A 22,927-nucleotide genomic window follows, 5' to 3' on the forward strand; every position below is an offset into this window, starting at 1 on the left:
GCAGTTGCACATTAACTTAAAGTGGCCAAAATTTGGTCAAAGTCCAGCAATTACCATATGTATATTGATATTTTTCATATGCGGTGTGATTGAAAAAAATCCTTCTCCTTTTATTTAAGCTCGCCTGAATAGTACGTGCCTCAATAAAATAAACTTCAGTCAAACAAAAATAAATAAATATACAACAAAGATGTGAAGGTTGGAAGATTTTGATTTTGTAATTAACGACGATAATAGTAGTTATGATTCTAATATTTTTGTGAGAATATGACAATCATTTTTCTAATTATATATAGTACCATCAATAGTGCTGTGTAACACGTAATAAAAGTAAAGTAATATATTTTGTGGGTGAAAAATAGTTTTCTTTTGTAATTTTTTATGTTAGTTAATGCTGGATCATGTTTGGTTTTTCATAAATAGTTGTGCAAAATGAAGCTAAAGTATAGAAGAAAATTAACTAAAAGTGAAAGTTAAGTGTGCACTATTTAGTGGATAGAGTAAAAGGGTAGAGAAAATGCTTCGAAACGATGTTCATACACAATGTATTACGACGCTAAAGTAACCTACCCCGTATTCCCAGGAATGCTCAAACAAACAAAAGGACAATTGTACGAGAAATTGTAAAATGATAAAGCATACACTATTTTATGTCATAGATGGAATATGAATATCATAATTAATGTTTAATTACTTACAAATAAAGTAGAAAAAAAAGAATAATAAAGTATACTTATTCTTGTTGCAAATATTCTAGTGATTTATGGTATTATTGTTATAGTCAATGAAAAATTTCGATGTACAGTATCTTCATAGAGAAACCAGAGATATGCTTCCTAGCATGAAAAGGAACCTCATTCCAACGATTTGATAAGAAATTTTGAATCTCTATGTTTTATGTCGTTACGTGGACCATATAGAACATCCAAAATAAAGCGTTCTTCCAAGAGTTTGAAGCTGATTGGGATATCGAGAGAAACCGTGTTTTTTGGCGACTTGAAACTTGGATTAGAGGATGGTGTCTGAATTTCCATTCACTATGGAGAAAATTGATGACTAGTGGAGTGACATTAGAGCTTGGGCAGATACAAGGAATAAAGAACACAACTAAACTGTTAATTACATGTAGTATCTCTTTTGGTGGTGAGCCCGGACACAACTTTTTGTTGGATCTTGTGTTATTTACCAATTTTTTGGTATTGTTATCTTCTTGTTATACTGTTTGTGGCTACTGACTTGATGTGGTAATGTTTTTCTTCAGTCTGTTTATGTGAATTTCTGCTAAGCATCTTTGGCTTTGAGATTATTGTATTGGCATAAAAACATAGTATACTTATTCTATCGTATGTTTTGCTAATTGAAACTACAACACGTGAATCTGATTTGAACAAAGGTATGTGGAAAATGGTATGTAATATAAAAGATTTACTAATTACTATGCTCACTTTTTTGAATGCATGTCTTCACACATAATTAATTAGTCATTTTTCCCCGTACATTCTTTTCTAATTTCTATTAATATTTTTAATTAGGTGTCATGTCTCATAGTTACCGAAAATGATTGCATATATTCACCGATAGAGTTGATTCATACAAGGAAACTCTTTTGTCTGCTCATTCTGGGTAATGTTTGCATATATTTAATCCAGTTTGCTTTTTTACTAATTTTCTTGTCCCCCAAGAGTTTGCATATATTTAATTCAGTTTCCCTTTTACTAATTTTCTTGTCCCATCTTTGAGCCTGCATAAGTTTGTATCCCCAATTCTAGAAATTAGAGATAAAGTTACACAAACATTTTATCCCTATTCTAATTTTGTGCTCAATATTATAAGGATTTGAACTCTATTATTTCTATGAATCATAGTCGAATATGGTAACTCGTTATAATCGTGAATCTTTTCAGTCTAAAATCATTTTTTGTTGGGTTACAAACCCATCCCACATCGGATGAGGGAAGGAAGTTAGAAGGTGTATATAATTCCTGTCCAACCCCAATTAGTTTGAGGCCTTTTGGGAGTGACCCAAAAACAAATCCGTGCGGGCTTGACCCAAAGCGGACAATATCAAACTAATGTTGCAGTCGACGATCCTAACAAGTGGTATCAGAGCCCAGGTGGCTATGGGTTGTGCCTGGATGAGCCCCTGTTAGGGTCGGGCCCTGAAGGACTCAGAGTTAGAGTCGGGCCCAGGATGACCCAGGGGCCAGGGCTGGAACGACCCATGTTCGTGTCGACTGCGTTCCCGATGTGGTCTCGGTTTGAGGGGAGGTTTGTTGGATTACAAACCCATCCCACATCGGATGAGGGAAGGAAGTTAGAAGGTGTATATAATTCCTGTTCAACCCCAATTAGTTTGAGGCCTTTTGGGAGTGACCCAAAAATAAATCCGTGCGGGCTTGACCCAAAGCGGACAATATCAAACTAATGTTTCAGTCGACGATCCTAACTATTTTGACAAATGATAAAGAGAAAGAAAAACACTACCTTAAAAGGAGAATCTCGTTTGTCGATTTCTTGTCAAGTTGGGCAAACAATGTCTTTTAGTGCATTATTATGAAATTTGATTATTCATCTTAAATATTTTATTGAGGTGGAGAATGTACAATTATGCGATTATGTGACATTACAACTAATTTGGATTGCAACTTCAAGTGTATTGTGTGGGCAAGCAATTGGTAAATAAACAGGATATATATATTTATCATATATGTAAACAAAACTGGAAATATTATTATTGTCTCTGGAAATTACTGTGACATATTTGTAAAAAATCTGTTATAGTCATAAAGCTAACATTCATATATATATATATATAGGGAGATGATCAAAATAAGTATGTGTTTAAATCCAGAAATGCAGACCAAATCTTGGCCCTAGGATTAGATGATCTAATGGTCAATAATTAACCAAAAACACGGAAGGTCATAATTAAGCAATTTTATGTCATATTATAATATTTGGGTTTAATGTCATGCTAAGATCGTTTTAGGTCATGCTTTGTTAGCATGACCTAAAAATTACCTAATTATGACCTAAAAGTGACCTAATTATGATATTGTTCTGCGTTTCTGTATTTAAATCTAGTTTTACATAGATCAAAACCCTATATATATATATATATATATATATATATATATATATATATATATATATATATAATAGAAACTATTTTGGGTGATATGATTCAAATAGGATCCTCCAGAAGCCCACGCCTTAGTGTTGGATTCTGAATAGATACACACATCTATTATATTATCGGATAATAATTCAAAAAGTAGCCAATTATATAGTAGTAATAATTTTGCAAAAGAGACAAATAAGTTACGGTTGGTGCATAAAAAATATACTCTCTTCATCCAAAAAATATATATAGGCATAGAGTATACAATAATAGGTTAAAATGGTGGGTCATTGACAATTATTTTGCAATAAAGAATATTATGTGAATAAGTTACAAGTAAATGTGTCAAAAAAAGAAAATTTGCACTCTTTAACTTGTAATTGTTTAATATAGTAGTATGACACTTGTTGCGTACTTTTTACTAGTGCTATAATTCGTTTCTTCTTCATCTTCAATTTTTTTTTTGTTTACGTACGATAAATAGGAACATGCAAAATTACTTTATGCAAATCTTATCCTAATTTACACAAAAATTTGTTTTTGGTTGTCCACCATATAAAATCAAGCATTTGTATCAAATTTAAAATGGCAAAGCTCAATAGTGACATTGCAAATAGAGCCAACTAACCACTGTCAGGCTAAGTAGCAACACACAAATGGGCTAGCTGTTGAGATAACAAAGGAATTGCCTTTTTATATCCTCTCCATTATTTATATCTACTCATATATATTAGCGGCCAAATATTTGTGTTCGTTGTGGATATGCTTAATATTAAGTAGACAATCCAAATCTTAAGCTACAAAGATTATTAGTTTTGAATTTTAACATTGGATAAATGTCTAATTAAATTCCCATGCAAATTTCGACTGCGATACATATTATTATATGGAATCTAGAACTTTCACATCACACAGTTAGATTAATAGTGTTAGATTTGATCATCATATTCATATTCATGTCATTTATGAATGTGTGGGGGCGGCCCCAACGATAAGAAAGAGGAATGAATATTCTAATTGTATGGGGTCAAAATATAAAATGACAGAATGATTATATCTACCTACCCCCTCATCATCATTGATACTACATTAAATCAATATTCTTAGTGCTAATTAATTAAAGATGGGACAACACATTATTTTTATTCTTTAATTCTTACTCCGTTTTTACATGTGTGCATTTAATAATGTCATAATGTTGCTTATATCGTTCAAATAATTTTCAATCGGTTACTTATGTTTTTAAATAAAGCATATGTAGTAGTATTATAAATTCATTAGTTAACATATTAACAAGTTTAATTTGGAGGATTATGTTAAGATGACAACCCTTTTTAAAGTGACAACGCACCACCAATCTCGTGCTGCCACGTGACACGTTATCCAGCAATATTATGGCATATCCAGCAATATTCATTTAGTATGCGTTTACAGATTGCATGATAGTAATGGGTGGATTGTTGTGTAGATTGTTAAGTATTGTTGTATAGGCATATAATGTTTCAGTTGCAGTATATATATAGACAGATTGTTTTTTATACCGTTATTTTGTTGTATAGCTAATACATCAATACTCAGCACTCCAGACAGCAATCCAAGCAGTACTATCATGCAATTTGTAGAAATCCATCTAAAACACTTACTATGATATTGCTGGATACTTCCCTAATATTGCTACATAACGTGCCACGTGGCAGCACGAGGTTGGTGGTACGTTATCACTCTAACTACGGTGGCACCATAATGCTCCCCTAATTTGCATACACATATTACATATATATTTATTGAGGTTGATCTAATAGGAACAATATTAGTGTAGAAAAATAGATACATATTTATATAAAATGATAATATTTTATCTATAGACATTAATTTTTTCAATAATGGTCAATCTTTAATAATAATAATAAATATAATGATTCTTCTTTTAATGTCAATTGTTGGTCAAACAAATATAATGGTCTAGATCGGTTCACAATTTCTACATCAATGGTCTAGTGGATATTTAAATCGAGTGTAAAAGTGAAATTGAGAATAAAGAAGATAGCAGTAGTAAATAATAGTAGTAAAATAAAGTGGAAATGGACGGATAAGCAGATCAACCACTAATTGACCCATAAAACTACTAGCCACTTGGAGCAAAGTGAATTTCCACATGGTGCCCATACGTTTGTGTGAACAAAAAGTGTTTGAGCTCTGCTGCTTTATATGGAAATATGTGATTTTCCTTTAAGTAGTTTTTTTTTAATTTTTATGCAAAAAAAACACAAAAAAAGGTAACAACAGATGATCAACTATTTTATTTGGAAATGTATTTCCTTTAGAGGTTAAAGTAGGAAGTTTAGCAATATATCCTGACGCCATGTCATGCGCAATGCATGCGAAATCAGCCCAAAGCACTCAACAACTTTTCTTGCACAAAACACTCAACAACTTTTCTTCTAACTCTCTTCACAAAAAAAAATCTTACTTTTCTATTTTCTATTTTGGGAGTACCCATCAAAAATAATCTCATCTAAAAAAATAAAGATCATATTTTACACATTTTTTTATTTTCTTTTAAATCTTTATCATTTTTTCATTAAAACTCATATTGTCCATCTATGAGTTTATTTTTAATTGACTAAGAGAGTATATTATAGCTACTTGAAATAAATTTGCTACTACTACTATTTGTTTTGGAGCAATTCTTTTATGTAAAAGGAAAGCTAGTACTCCTCATTATACTTTCGGTGAAAGCCACTGGCGGATTTAGGGGGTCGAGAAGGGCAGACACCCCCTCCCGACTATCCGAAGACCCTAAAATGTCTCCTAGAGTTGAGCCAAAAATTGCATATCTACTTCCTCCGTGCGTAGAAATTCTGTAGTTCAATGGTTTAATTATTAGTCTTTCAACTTAGAGGTCTATGGTTTGAACATCAATGAGAACATATATTTGTTCCTTTTTTTTGCCCGTTCTTTATTTTATCAATTCATATTTTTTCTTATTATCAATGTAAACCCAAATATTTACAACTACTTATTCCGTTCCATAAAAATATGTGCTCTTTTTTCATTTTTTTCCGTCCCGTAAAAATATGGGTATTTATATTTATGGAAAGTTGTCCCCTACTCATTACCCATATATATATATATATATCAATTTATTTACAACTTATACCACTATGACCCACCATTTCTCACAAAACACTAGTATTTTAATAAATACCCTTCTCCTCCTCCTCTCTCTTACTTTTACTAGTTGTGCATTAATTCTCGTATTATTTCAATTGCACATTTTTTATGGGACGAAGGAAGTATTACTTTTGAATTTTTATAAATTAAAATCAGTTCTATTGATATTTTATGTTTTATTTATTTAAAAATCCTAATTATTTATGTAAGTAAATATAGTTGTTTAAGTTAAAATGTTTCTCTTACTTGTGTCTTTTACGAAACTCAATAATGAAGTAAAAATCTGACTTAGTTTACAATTGTAAAATCTTTAATTTTTTTAATGTAATGATGAGTGATAATTGATTATGTATTTACATATTTTTTAAAATCAGTTAATTATAACAAAATAAATAAATCAATTCATATATACTCCAGTTTTTAGATGAATAAACGTATGTACAAAATAATGTAGTTCATTAAAAATAGAGCAAAATCTTATTTTGTTGAATATATTTTATTTTGAATTGAAATTTAAAAAATATAGTGTGATTTTCATTTTTTTATAGTGTGATTTTCATTTTTTTTACGTGAAATTTTAATATTCTTGTAAACATACTACAAAATTGATTGATTCAACTTTTAAGGGGAAAAGGAAAAAATATACTCCAGTAGATGTTGAAAGCTATGATGAAATACCTACAAATTCTACCAATTCTATTCGGAGTAAAACACAATTATTTATCCTTTCTACCAATTCTATACTTAGTAAAGCACAATAATTTATACTTCTTATATTTAGTGCAGACTTATCTACTCCCTCCTTCCCACTTAAAAACATTTGAAAATTGGCACGAGATTTTATGTAGTGTTGTTTTGTGAGTTAATGAAGAGAGAGTGAAGTAAGATAGATGAAAAAGTAGAGATAGAGTTATTTCTATTTTAGGAAAAATTTCATTTTTAATTGGATAATAAAAAAAAGAAAACGTTTTATTGCAATCTCTAGTAGAGGTTGTCTATCCGCTACCTGACCGTTATAAAGTCAACGTTTCACTTCATGTTTAAAATTGGTTAATATTTTAAATATATTATTTCTCTCCCTAAAAAATAAAAAGTATTTTTATTAATCCGTCTTAAATTTTTTTTTTTGAACTTTCAATTTTAAAAAGTGGACTCTATAATCCACGCATTACTTTTAACCATTTTTTCTCTTTTCTATTTTCTTTTTCTATTTTTTCTTTTTTTATTAATTGGTCTATCTTACTTTATTAATTGTGCATTAAATCTTAGTATATCATTTTCAAGAATGAGGTAGTACTAAACTTATATTCTGTTGATATTTACAACCCAATTCGGGAATTAAATTGAGTTAACTATTTATTTTTATAAAATCAGTCACGACATTCTTTTCGTAGCAACCGACATACCAATACCGCCTAAACGATATAGTTGGGCCCTGTGTTCAATTTCATGATATTAATTTAAAACTGATACAGAAAGTACTATTTGAAGTAAGAACTCTTGACAACATAAATCAGAATTGCTCTTTTAAAAATCATGTTAAAATTACTAATTAGGATGGAAGAAACTACTCAAAGCAATTAACTTAAAGTGTATCGCATTTAAATTATTCTTGCATTCATATATGTACTAATATAAGGTATATGTATAATTTTAGGGATTATTACAATTTACAACATGGTAGAAATCAGTGGCGTATGCACATGGGAACAAGGGGGTACAATTGTACCCCAAAACTTCGTGGTTTAATACTAAATGTAGTACTAATTTAACAAAATCGATATTTGTCCCAGTGGAAAATGCGCCCGTCTTTCATACTAGAGATCCGAGATCGACCCTTTCAACCGCATTCCCTGTTGCTTTTTTATTTCTTCTCAAAATTAACTTTGTTTTAATCCATATGACCTTTTTATCAATTTAATTTTGTTTTTAATCCATATCTCCTTCACAATTCATGTTTAAGTTTCATTATTTATTTTGTTTTTAACAAACATTTATTAGTTTAACCACTAACTTATTATTTTTTAATTTAATTTCATATTCTTTCATATTTAATTTTCATTAATTATTTTTAATAGATACTTATATGACTAATATAGAGTAAAATATTTTACAAACAACTCAGGTTTAATTACTAATTTGAAATAAGTATCATAAAGTAATATTTATAAAATTAACCTCCTCAGTATATTATATATATTAATATAATTAATATTGCTAAGTAACAAAACATGGATACTTGTATTTCATATGCATAATGACTCTCTATGTGACACTGTAAAATAATTTTTTATTTATTTAAAATGAAGTTTTTTGGTAAAAAATAAAGACATATTTCATTTTAAATATTAGACCAATTAAGAAAACATAACAAAGAGAACAAAACTGATTAGTCACATTGTGAAATTTTAACTCGTAATTTTTTTTGCACCCCCATATCGAAAATCTTGGATACGCCACTGGTAGAAATCCTGGAATTCACATTGCCGAGACCATAAACTTTGTTTAATTGTTTTTCCTTACAGCGTATAAAATCGGTTATTCAATGTTTTATAGTAGTACTATATTCGTGGGACTCGTAATAAGTAGTAGTAGTAGTAGTACTAGTACTGAGAAATGAAAATAGCTTACCCGAAAAGGAAAAGGAAACGAAAAAAGAGAGAATAATTTAGTTGGGCCCAGTATCAAAATCCAAATTTATTTATGTTTGTGTGATCAGCCCAATGGGAAACAATTAAGCCAACCCAGATGTAGCCCACCAAAACTCCTCAAAACTTTCTATTTATTCCGAAGTGTTTATAAATTATTGGTAACATGTCCAAATTATGTCAAAAAAAACATTTATTCATGATTTAACACTTCAATATTCAAACTTCAACACAAAATATCTAGAAATTGAAAGCCTAAATAGCTTGGTGTGTAGCAAAAATAAAAAAAATTTAAATAGCTTGGTGTGGAATAGAATCTTAAAAGAATAGAAGTGGAGTAGTAAATATGGTAGTATTATACTTGTACTATATATGCTTGTTCGCCTCATATGATATCACCTCCCCATAAGAGCATCCACAATGGCGCCTAGCGCACCGCCTAGCCAAGCGCCGGCGCTAGGCGGTCAAAATCCGCTGGGCTATGCGCTGGGTGATCCGCTCTGCTCCATTGCAGCGCCCGGATCGCCCAGCGCATAGCCCAACGGATTTTTTATTTTTAATTTTCGAAATTTTTTATGATATTATTAATGTACTGGTCAAAATCATTTTTTTTATTAATGTACTTTTTAAAAATTTTTGTACTTTTTAAATTTATTGTAATTTTTTTTAAAATTAAAATGGTATTATTAATGTTTCCCGTATGTGTCTCGTAAATTAAATTTCGTATATTGTGTTATTAGTGATGTGGCTATTGATGTGGCCGGGCTATTTATGATATGGCTAGGCTATGGCTGAGCTATTTCTGATGTGACAGGAGGATTTTTAGTATTGATGATGTGACAGGAGGAGTTTGTGGCTAGACTATTGCTGGGCTATAACCACTATGGATGCTCTAAGTTTTTTTAGTTTAAAAAGGGGAAATATAGAAAGTGAGGCCTCATATTAAATTTTCCAAAAGTGGTTACAGGATAGCTATTTTTCTACTATATCTGGCATCTGCGGATTCCAAAAGTGATCACTTATACCGGAGTATTACTTAATTACCTAGTGGAGTAATTTTAACGAGAACTACTGTTTACAAATTTGTTAAGAAGAATTCATATAAAGATTCTATGTCTAAGTTAGAATATAAGTAAGATGCAAAAGATTAGGCCATCAAATTCCCCCCGCCCCCCACATTTGAAGATCAAACAAGAAATGAGCAAATACTAGGCAGCAGTAATAAATGTTGATTGTACAAATCTTGATTTGGAGTAATTACTTATAAGAAAAGTAAAAGTGCAATCCCAATTCCCAAACACTAGGGCATACATATATGTGTTACTCATATCTTGTATTTCAAGAAACTTTCCCAACTTGTAACAAACAAGCAAGCCAACGACAACTCATCATCATTGTACTACTAATTAATACAAACCAACATTAATTATGTGACAACACACCTCAAAATTGGATACCACAAACTAAAATCACAACCAATCTTCATTCCACACATACTCTACTCCACACTGCATTGCATGAAGGCACAAAAATATAGTATCAAACAAATCACTTCAAAAAAACAAAGTAAAGAAAGCAAAGTATACCTGTTTGCGTGGGCACTGAATTGAGCTGAGCAGAAAACACAAGTAGCAAGACCATGGATGATCGCAGCTTGCTTCATCTTAAGCAATCGACAGTCAATCATCGTCCTGAATCAATCTAAATCAAACTAGTGGCCTCATCCCTGCGAATTCTCCTTCCCTTGATTCTGATCTCCGCCGCTGCAATCCCCAATATGCTGATAAAAATGGCTAAAAGCTTGCAGATTAAGCCCCATCTGCCCCTCTTGTGAGAGCCCCAGCTCCAGCCCGGGCACGGGGAACTCAAACCCTAGCTTCACACCACGATTGGCGCTTTGAATATTTGCATTCTGGAATATTGCTGATCCAAATCCATTGAAGGAAGGCCAAATCCCTTCATTCATCATCGAAATTGAGCTCGCCCTAATCCCCATCCCACTCTCCACCAGCCGCGAATACACAGAGCTCCCCTGTTCCGAAACAGAGGACCCTGCACCCGCCAAGGCAGACGCCGGAATCGTTCCGGTGCCTGTGGCAGCCACGATCGAAGGCTCGGCCTGCTGCAGCAGCCACTGGATCGTCTCTCCGTCCGTCTTGTGCCCGAGCTCCCGAGTGAGCTGGAAGATTCTAGCAGCGCAGAGGGCAGGAATCCTGATGCGGCGGCCACGGCCCTCAACCTTCTTGTGGCGGTCCTTGTTGGAGGTACGCTTGGGAGCAAGCTGCTTCTTCTTGGCGTCGTCGTCGATGATGGCTAGCGCCATGTTTGGTTGGGGATTTGGGTTTGAGGGTTTGTGTTCCATGACAAGAGGCGAGAAATGGGGCCTTTTGATTGATGAAGAAGGGGACATGTAAAAAAAAGTTCCTATATTTTCATCTTATTTTTTCTTCTCCTTTTACTGTACTGCCTTATCTTCTCTCTCTCGCACATGAGTCGTTGTCACTCTTGCTACAGTGTTTGTAATCATGCAGATGATAGATAGATAAATAAATAAATAAATATAACTTTTTTAAAAAAAAATTTAAATGTTGGGATGTTTTAAGATTGTTAGTAATTAATAGTGAGAGCGAAGCAAAAGGGGTTTTTTGTTAGTCATATGATCAGTTAGTTGTAATTATTGCACTGTTTATTTAATCACAGCAATTATGGGTTTGGACAAGTTTGCGTTAAAAATGATGGGTGTTTAATGGATTTAAGGGAGGTAGTTGATCTTGTCATGATTTTCCAAATCCATATGTTTTTGGATTTTTGTTGCTCATCAATTCAATTTCATATATGGGTAGGTGCGTCCCAATTCCTAATTTTAAATAAGTGGAGTAATTTAAGTAGGGAAGAATCTTGAATTTGAAGAAAGGACCCCTCGAAATATGATTGAGTTGTTTGATCATCAACCTCAACCACGAACAACCATATTTTATTTTATTTTATTTTCGAGAAAATTAACTTTGTGCATTTTTGAAAACACACATTTTACTTTCCGTCAATCACTCGATTCGCCGTTCCGTATCTTCTTCTCCAATACCGATTGATGAAACAGTCAAATAAAATACAATAAATAATAGCAGTACTTCTTGTCGCAACGTTATAACTCAAATAATAGTAGTAATAGATACCCCTTCGTCTAATTAAAGTACTATGAACATTTATTAAATTAAGGATTAATTAGCTTAATCTTTTACTTTTTGAGGAGGTTTCCATTTTCGTCTTCTAATTTTAGTTGTGACTCAAATAATAATGATACTTTTTGAAGCGTTGGTGGCATATTTAAAAACTGACGTCCTTAATTTCATTAAAATATGTCCTTTAACGGTTTTTTTTGTTGTTGTAGTGATTGTTGATACACAAAATTATATTGGACGCACGACTTTATACGGAATTAATGTATCGCCAAAGTCGGAATATGTAAAGAAGGTTTAAATTGTCAAAATGAATTTCTAGACTTGCGTATTTACTTACATCGGGTTTATAAAAAGAAAAAGATTTTATGTTCTCAATTTTATATGATGAAAAATTATTATTGAAATTTTTTATTTACTTGCTCATCAGCTTGTGTGGCGGGTTTAGAGTTGACTGGAGAGCGTGAACATCATGCTACACCAATTGGCAAGTGATGGACATGGAGTTGTATTATGATTTGAGAAGTTGTTCCATGTGGTGGACACAACATAAGGTTTGAGATGAACGAGTATGCCTTGGTGTTTAGATTGATGTTTGCCCATGTAACTTCGAATAGAACGAGGTGCACTCAATCTCTGGTCGATCATATATTTTACAACTCTTAAAGGATGGAGAACAAATATGAATTCATCAACAAACGCTTGTAGGTGACAATTCATCACCGGCGCTGGGATGACCATCCATCAATTCTTACAGATTTGGTCGAACTGAATGGGGTTATTAACATATATGTGCGGGTGCTCAGACACTAACCTAAATTATCCAGATACTTTATGTGTCAGAACGCTTATTTTATAGACGAGGAGGTAGCTTTATTTAATTATACATATTCATATATTTGGGTTGATTGATTATGTTATTGACTAAACTTTTATTTTGCAACCCAATTTAGATTTGAAATTGAATATGTATTGTGAACAAAATTGGAGAAATTGATGAGGAGAGGAGAGGAGAATGAAGCCAAAAAATGGAGCGGCCTACAATTTTCCCTTTTTCTTATGCCTTTGATTGATTTCTTCAATACTAAAGTGCGGATACACTACGGTTGTACTTGTTCATGTCTTAGTATACTAGTAGTTCATACTACAATAGCATTATCTCTTTGGATGAAATATATAAGTAGAACTATATATATATATAGAGAGAGAGAGATGCAATCATAAGATGTGCTGGTGCCCCGCCCCTATCGAAGAGACGAATATTGAATGAGGGATGTGGACATGAGCGTAGCCACTACTCCATTCCACTCCTATATAATTGAAGAAGAAGAAGAAAAACACTCAATTCTATACATATTTGCGGCGCCTTCTTTTCAATTTAAATTCATATTTATTACATGTATGCTGATATGTATGTGAGTTTTTTTTCTTAAAATGTAGTTAAACATAATTTACAATTAAAACTTGACTATGATGAACAAAAATAATAATTTATATGTTTATTATGGAGTAATTAATTATTACTCATACAAAATACTTATAAAATAGACTTGACCTCAACCTAGCTTGTAGATGGAGTATATAAATGAGTAGGAGTAGTAGATAATTAGATGTTCTAGCTCGTTTCGTCTTTATGCAATTTTAAATTTCAACATTTATATTGTGAAATCGATCGATGTATACTTCCTAGATGCATGACTGATTGATATTCCTATATTATAGGGTTTACTTGTACGTAAGCTCTAAAGTAGAGCCTAGCTATATTATTCCATACAATTATATATCCGATTAGTTTATGGAGTATATGTTAGAGATATTTTAAGGTGTTAATTTATTACTATTACACAATAACTGAGTGAGAGTGTGATAAGAATCGGTAGGTAGGCGTGATGATCGGTTTATGTTTATGTGTCTGATTGTGTGAAATGTTGCCTAGCTTTAAGACATATGGGGTCGCTTTTTTTAAAGCAAAGTTGTTGACATATCATTTCCTCACTTCAATTCAAAGTCTCTTTTTTTTCTACTCATCTCATTAAAAACAACGAAATTGAGTTGCACAAAATACAAAATATGCATATATACATATATAGGAGTATATTTTACTTTAAGTAATTAAATAGTTTTGTGTTTAAAAAAGTATAATCATCACTCATCAGTAGCAATTATTTTTATTCATGAATATTATAGGATTTTTTCGTCGCACAACATAATATATATCCTTTTTCTTCTTCTGACCAATTAACCTCATCAATGCATTGATATATAGTTACAATATCTGCGTCGAGCTTTACCATCTCTAAATTGGGAGTGAGAAAGGTTGAAAAGCACACACATGATAAATGGAGCCAATAATGCTAACTTTTTGTGTGGCTCTTTAAAATTCTAGAAAATATTTATAGTTGGCTAAAATAGCGAATCATAATGATTAGTAATAGTCATTAAAGGATTAATTATTTAATGATGTTTTTAGATTTGATCTGATAGAATAGAACAGCTACAAAGAGCATTTTGAATTTTGATGGGACTCAATTATGTACTATGAGTATCTGAAATCACAGTTTACCAATTATAAAAGGATTGATTATTATTATTAATTAGTGCACGATTTTTATCTATTTTGAAATTTAACATAATTTTTGAAATATTATAAATATGTAATGATATCGTCATCTTTCAGTTTAACACTGCATTTTTCGAACCAAATCGAAATTGAAATACCGAGACTATACATATGCATGCTACAAATTAAAGTTAAATACAACGGCATCATTATACCATTTCAAGATAATGATAAAATTTCATACTTATTTTATATGAATTGACAAATATTCAAATACAATATCGTCAAAAATTGACGAAGTGCTATGCTACACGTTGTAGTAAATGTGAACTGGAATTGTCGAAAGTCCTGAAATTAATTAGGTAGGTGGAAGGCGGCAATGAATGAAGCCTAGCTATGACAAACCAATTCTAGGGCTAAATTAATTAATTAATTAATTATATTTATTTCCCACCAAATCCCCATATTTCACTTCAAAATATATATGAACATGCTACAATTATAGAAATTTAGATTATTCCGGAACCCATAAGTAATGGTAGGCTGGTAGTCATCATAAAGTATGCCTTATTTCATGTAGTATTTGATTATACTTGTGTGTTATAAATTGCTTATGACAGATGGTATTGCGTTAACGAACCCTAGTCAATGAAGTAAGTATATTACTATGGTACATAATTAATTTATTACTTCTACATGTCAAATAAGAAAATCGAACCGATGTGCATGTGATGATTAAACACATGTACAGGACTAGATAATTTAGTTAATAGAAAAATATAATTTCTGGCAGTGTCAGAATTATTTGAAATTCCATATCATGGTAAATCATTCGAAACCGTTATACAAGTAAGGAGTAGCCAGCAGCATTCAGATACGGTTATACACAGCCGACAACATATTTATATGTACTTTCACGAGGGACTATTCATTATCTTTATATTGCACCCTCGTTGGGAGTGTTATATTACTAACTCAACGAGGAGTGTTATATTACTAACTCAATACTTAATTGCTAACTATAATTAAATAATAGTCATTAAATATTCAAATCAAGAGCCTAGATCATCAACCTCGAAATGTTAATACGATCAACAAAAAAACGTCAATAAGGGTATTAAGGTCAATTCACAACTAATTAGTTGTAACTAACTTCTGAAAAATATCTCATAACTTTAAAACGCATATAACTTTCTCGATTTAAATTATTTTTCGCACAACATATACCAAATTAAAGATAATTTCTGTAAGGATTCTAACGAGATCTCACTTGCATATGTTCCGATGTCAAAATTTGAAACACATTTCAAAAATTTTCATAAATTCCGTTAACAGCTTTATATCAATACACGACACATAATATATCAATACAATGCTTGTACAATGTCAATATGAAATTGTATTGACATTGTCATGTCTTTGTGTTGATGTATTTCATACACTGTATTGACATTGTGTTTCTAAACCCTAAATTTGATAGTTGTTATTATCTTTTTAATATTAAAAAATGAAAAACGAAAAAAGTTGTAGTTAGCAATTAAATGATGAGTTAACAATTGATCACTCCCCAATGTTCGCAAAAAATAGACTAGTTTTACCATTTTATATCATCCCTAAAATTAGAAAGAGTTTAAATATAAAAAAAATTAACAAATAATAATCATACACATCATTTATAACGTGGAACTCACAATCCACTAACACTTATTTTACTACCTTTTTCCTCTCTCTTTTACTTTTCTCGTCTTTATCTTATTTTACCAATTGCACATTAAAACCCGTGACATTTACAAGTTTGTCAATTTTTTTGGATAGAATTTGATACTCCATCCATTTACTAAGAATAAGAACTTTGGAAATGACATGAGTTTTAATGCAAAATTGGCATAATTAATCTTAAATATATTTCTCATTTCAGTTTTTTCTCTTTAAATGACTCAAAGCAAACTACAAGAATAGCATAAATTAAAGGGATATTGGTCCCTATAATCATAAATTTTAGTCAAAACTTGGTATTTCTCACAAACTTTGCACTTTGTTTGGTATTTCACACGATATGTCTATCACTATATTAGACTAAGAGCATCCACAATGGATGCCCTAGTGGGCACCCTAGTGGTTGCCACATCAGCATTTCTTAGTCCATCCCTTCTTTCTGCAATGGTTTCGTCCTAGTGTCCGCCCTATCAATTATCCATTTTTCATTTCAATTTTATTTTTTTTTATTTTTTAAATTAGATATTAAATTAAAGAACTAGCAAAACATACATTACTTAATTAAAAAAAATTTACAACGGAAAATACTTTAAAAAAGGTACAATTTCAACGAACCCTACGTGCCCAAACTTCTTAAACCATGTCATTCATGAGTTGAAGATGGGCTTGCCGGTTGCACATGTTCTCCCCTGCTTGTAATCTCTCACTGAGTCCATAAGGTAAACCTCGAATCACCGGCGGGGTTGAATGACCTGCGCTCGATTCAGCTTAATCGTCGGACCAATAGCCAGCTCTTGTACCTCATCGTGAATAATCATGTTGTGCAAGATGGTGTACGCGTACATGACACGCGTACATGACATTGGCGATATGGTGCATGTACCAGGAACGAGCTGGGCCTTTCACTATTGGCCAACGCGCTTGAAGCACACTGAATCCTCGTTCCATGTCCTTCCGTGCAGACTCTTGCCACTGTGAAAAAAAGGCTTTCTTCGGATCCGTTGGGCAGGAGATCGTCTTCAAGAAGACTGGCCATCTCGGGTATATGACATCGGCTAAGTATTACCCCATATGATGCTGCCGTCCGTTGGCAGTGAACTCGATAACCGGACCGTTGTCATTGTATTGCTCGGTGAAGAGACTCGATGTGTTCAGCACGTTGATATTGTTGTTGGACCCCGCCACGCCAAAGCGAGCATTCATGATCCAAAGACGGTGGTCAACGATGGCTTCAAGGATCATCGTCGGGTGGGTACCCTTATACCGTGAATTGGCCTCTCCACGGTGCCGGACAATTCTTCCACGCCCAGTGTATGCAATCAATGCTCCCTAACATTCCAGGAAAGCCGTGCACCTTATCATGCATCCCCGTCAGGAACTGGCAATCTTCGGCATTCGGCTTACGCAAATATGTGGCGCCGAAGGAGTCAACCACGCCCTCACAAAATTTTTCCAGACACCCTCGGCCAGTTGTATCCCCGACGTGAATATACTCGTTGAACATGTCCGCCATGGTGCCGTTGGCCAACTGACGAAGCGCAATTGTGCACTTCGTAAGCGGGCATAGACCGATTCTATTGGCCGCATCTTGCCGGTGTTGGAAGTACTCGTCGCGCGCCTCCATCGCGCGAACAATGCAGAGAAACAGTTCTCACTGCATCCTAAACCGTCGGCGAAAAACCGTCTGTCCCCACTATGGCTCATCGGCGAAGTAGTCTTCGAACAAACGTGATGAGCTAGGTCATGCTCTCGACGGACGGATGTCCGGTGGAGGATGGACCTCGGGACCTGCTCTTCGGCCTGCTCTTGCTCTTGTATTGCACGAATACCTGCGAGAATCTGGTCCCCTAAATCAAGCATTACGCGTTCCATAGCCCGATTTATATCTTCTCAGGGAAATATTTTGGAAAAGTGAGTTAAAGAGAGATGTTTGATTTGAGAGCTATTGTGTGAGGGTTGAGAGATGTGTGAGAGATGTGTGAGAAATGAGTGAAAATAAGGTAGATTTATAGATAGAAATTTTTTAAAAAAATGAAAACGCGTCACTCGTCCTCGGGCTCGATCAGGAGACGCATTGCAATGGGCGCACGATGCATCGGGCGCCTGCAATGGACGTCCGATCTCGCTCGAGGACGATAACTCCCGATCGTCCGCCCGATTTTGCAACCATTGTGGATGCTCTAATTTACGAGACATTTTTTTTATGGTTGACACAATTAAATCAATGTGGTTTTCTACATGACTTTTTATCCTACTTGTAATGAACTTAAAAAGTGGTTTAAAATATCATAAAACGTATCATGGTTGCCCACGTAAAATAAGATTTTGATGAAAATATTTTATGTAGGTCAGTTGGGGAAATACCAAACAAAGTGCAAAGTTTGTGATATTCTGGACCAATTTTAAATTTTGGCTAAAATTTATGATTTTAGGGACCAATATCCCTAAATTAAAAAGATAGTGAAGCAAATCCTAGTCGTTGGGCCTTTACTTGGCTGAAATGATGGTATAAGCATTTCCTTAGTAGTTGGGCCTTTACTTGAAATGAAGGTAAATAAAATACTAGTACTAATTAGTTTTAACTGAGAGGAAGGGAATTTTCTTCTTTTTTTTAAAGGAACGGAATTTTCTTCTTCTTTTTTTTGTTCTATTGGTTTTTATTTGTTTATTTTTGAAATTTTGAATTACAATGTAAACATCAAAATAAATAAGATGGTGGATCTGAGAAAAGAAATCTGGACCAGATTGGCCCACCAATTGGGACAAACCAATTGTTGTATAACATGTTTGGGCTTTGTTTTCCAAGAATCTGGACCTTGCCTTTACTGCTGAACATAACATGTTTTGCGATGATTCCGAACCTATGAACCAAAAATCTATAGATCTTTTTTGATTTATTAAAAATAAAACAATTGATGAAAATTTATGAAAATTTATGAAATGGTTTAAGAAACTATCAAAGTCTAATCAAATTCTAAAAAATAGTATTTAACCAGACAAGAGATTAACGGCTCTCAAACAAAACAATAAACAAGTATAGTTAATTTCATTATGCTTTTTTCAAGTTAAAAGAACCATTTGAAGTAATGGCGGATCCGGAATCGATAAATGGGAGGCGGAAGAAACAATTTATATCGCCTATATGAACTTCGAATTTTCAAGACCCTTTTCTACGGTAAGAAAAACACATCTTAAATAACTCCAAAGTCCTTGACTGGTACGTGCAAAACAAATAAGGTCACAATTTTTTTTTCTCTAGCTATTTAGTGTGTATAGGTAATAGGTGCATAATCCTCCATTTCTTTTGTATACTAATTGGTATTTGGTAGCTAGGGCCACATTAGTACGTGTAGGCAGATATTTTCTATTAGAACCCATAATTATAGACCTAAATCAGTTAAAACATATTTTTTCTAACTGAAATTCCCTAATATGCGAAACAATGAAAAACAACATACTATTCTCACCAATTAAACCATGAATGCACAAAATTGTGTGATCACTACCCACTCAAAATTATTTGGGAGCCTTAAACTCTTGAAAGTATTTGATAAAATAAGATTTTAAACCAGTTATATAAGTTGTAAAAACAAATTAAGCTTTCCATAAAAGTTATTCAACCTCATTTTTTTCATAAGCATATAAGCAATTTTTTACCGAAATAAATCTGGTCATTGCGCGAAATGCCCAACCTCACTTTAATATTTCTTCCACTCTCTTCTCATTAACTATGATTTTATCTCTTATATTTTTCTCTCTGGCTTATAAGTTCGATTATATAAAATTTTCATATACAATAAATTCCCCTCAACTTTTGCGTTAGATATGTTGGGTCGTGATACCGCCGATCTCACACGCGCACGAACGAAAGAATAAAGCACACAACGATGTAACGTGGTTCGGTGATAAACCACCTACGTCCACGGAGAAGATGACCGGAATCTTATTGATGAACAACTCTCAAATACAATGAACTCACACTCACAATTCAATCACTCCAAACTAATCGCAAGCTAGAGCAATAATCTCCTAATTGTGTATGTGTATTGTGTATTCTTTCTTCTATATTCCTTTCAACTGGAAACTATCGAGCTATATATGCGAAGAACAAGAAATAACCCATCAACTGATTTCACACAAAACAGTTATAACCGCTGATTCCCAACGGCTAGTTTCAGCTCACCAAACCGAGCTCCTTTCTTGATCTCTTCCTCGAGCTCCAACGGCTCTATCACTTAATCAAATCAGCAGCTTGACGTGAATGAGTTGCTCAAGAATGATAGTTTCCTTGCGCAAGAATGATAGTCCGCCAGTGTAAGAATGATAACTTGCGGCAGCAAGAATGATAACTTGCGGCTGCAAGAATGATACTTTGCTTATGCAAGAATGATACTTTGCATGATTTGCATGGACACACATCCACAAATCTCCACCTTGTCCTTGCAAAGCTCCATCAATATCTAGATTCCCTTCTCAATCCTTGTTACAAATCTCAACACTCCACAATTTCAACCAACTTCAAACAATGTTTGAATTTCGAAGTTGGCAGAGATTTTGTCAACATATCTGATGCATTTTCTTCGGTAGGAACTTTCACCACATTGATCTTTCCACTTTGAATCTCATCTCTGATGAAGTGTCTCCTCACATCTATATGCTTCGACCTCTCATGGAACATTTGGTGTTTGGCTAAACATATTGCTGAGTTACTGTCACAGTTAATCTTTACTGCTCCCAACTCCATTCCCAGATCTTGCATGATCCCTTGCAGCCTTTGCAGCCTCTGTTAATGCAATATACTCAGCCTCGGTTGTGGATAACGCAACCACAGACTGTAGATTCGACTTCCAGCTGACTGTTGTTCCAAATAAGGTGAATATGTAGCCACTTTGGGATTTTCTGTTGTCCAAGTTGGCTGCATAATCCGAATCACAAAATCCCTCAAGAACTTCATCCTTTTCAGACCAAGCTTCACTGCCAAACTTCAAACCAATCATTGCAGATCCTTTTAGGTACTTCAGAATCCATTTCAGAGCAGCCCAGTGCTCTCTACCCGGATCAGCCATGTACCTACTAGCCACACTTATAGCATGAGCTACATCCGGTCTTGTGCATATCATCAAATACATCACACTGCCCACTATATTCGCATATGGTATCAGGCTCATTTCTCTCCTAGCATCCTCTGTTCTTGGCATTTGTTCTTTGCTAAGTCTGAAATGACCTGCCAGTGGAGTGGAAACAGGCTTTGCATCTTTCACTTGATACTTCTCCACCACCTTTCTGATGTAGTCAGCCTGGAACAACTTCAATTCCTTCTTCCTTCTGTTTCTGACAATATCCATACCCAGGATCCTCTTGGCTTCTCCAAGATCCTTCATCTCAAACTTCTGCCTCAGCTCCTCTTTCACAGTTTGCAGCTCATTCTTGTTTGAACCTGCCAGTAGAATATCATCTACATACAGCAACAGGTAGGCAATTATCAGATCTCCCTTCTTCTTGATGTACACACAACTATCAAAGCTTGACCTTTCAAAATTCATCAACTCCATTTGCTCATGAAATTTCTTATTCCACTGCCTACTACTTTGCTTGAGGCCATATAAGCTCTTTTTCAGCAAGCACACTTTCTTTTCCTCTCCAGGCTTCTCAAAGCCTTTAGGCTGCACCATGTAGATTGTTTCTTCCAAATCTCCATGTAAAAAAGCTGTCTTCACATCAAGTTGATGCAGCTCCCAATCAAAATGAGCTGTCAAGGCCAACAAGATCCGAATAGATGTGTGTTTCACCACTGGAGAGAACACCTCAGTGTAGTCAATACCCTCCACTTGTGTGAACCCTCTAGCAACCAGCCTTACCTTAAACCGTATGCTTTCAACTTCCCCCACCTCTACCTTCTTCTTAAATAGCCATTTGCAACTTATCAGCTTCTGAGTCCCTGGATCAGTTACCAAAATCCAAGTCCCATTTCTCAGCAAGGATTCTATTTCTTCTTCCATGGCTCTGACCCATTTCTGACTTTCTTTGCAACTTATGGCTTCCTCATAGGTTGAGGGTTCTGAAAACATGAGCACCTCAGCCACACAAAGAGCAAAGAAACTCATATCATAATCTGAAAATCTGCTAGGCAATCCTGCATTTCTTCTGGGATTTCTTCTAACTCTTTGACTTGCATCAGTTTGCTGTTCTGATGATTGTTGGCTATTAGTGTCATGAGCTGGTTGATGGTTAGATGCTCCACCTTCTTCCTGGTTCTCTGTGATCTCAGAATCTTCATCACCATCTGATCTGTGGTATTCTTTGTCAAACTCGAAATTCTGCACTCTTGAGCTGCTGCTCTCACCATCAGATACTGCTTTCTTCTTCTTGAATGGCATCTCTTCTTCATTAAATGTCACATCTCTGCTCTCTCTTCTTCATTAAATGTCACATCTCTGCTCACAATGATATTTTGGCCTGCTCTATCCAAGTTCCATAATCTGTACCCCTTCACTCCATCTTGGTACCCCAGCATTACACATTTTCTTGCCCT

At 33.9% G+C, this 22,927-nt stretch overlaps 1 protein-coding gene across 1 annotated transcript; it reads right to left on the bottom strand.

Annotated features, from left to right (window-relative positions):
* Positions 1-10,190: 10,190 nt before the first annotated feature.
* LOC121793529 (transcription factor TCP20-like) lies at positions 10,191-11,462 on the bottom strand. The gene is made up of 2 exons (XM_042191553.1): positions 10,530-11,462; positions 10,191-10,451 (listed from the first exon to the last, which is right to left on the bottom strand). The coding sequence occupies exon 1, from the start codon at positions 11,351-11,353 to the stop codon at positions 10,664-10,666; it is 690 nt and encodes a 229-aa protein (XP_042047487.1). The 5' UTR covers positions 11,354-11,462; the 3' UTR covers positions 10,191-10,451; positions 10,530-10,663.
* Positions 11,463-22,927: the final 11,465 nt, after the last annotated feature.

This window comes from Salvia splendens, chromosome 3 (genome assembly GCF_004379255.2).
Source record: "Salvia splendens isolate huo1 chromosome 3, SspV2, whole genome shotgun sequence".
Lineage (NCBI taxonomy): Eukaryota > Viridiplantae > Streptophyta > Magnoliopsida > Lamiales > Lamiaceae > Salvia > Salvia splendens.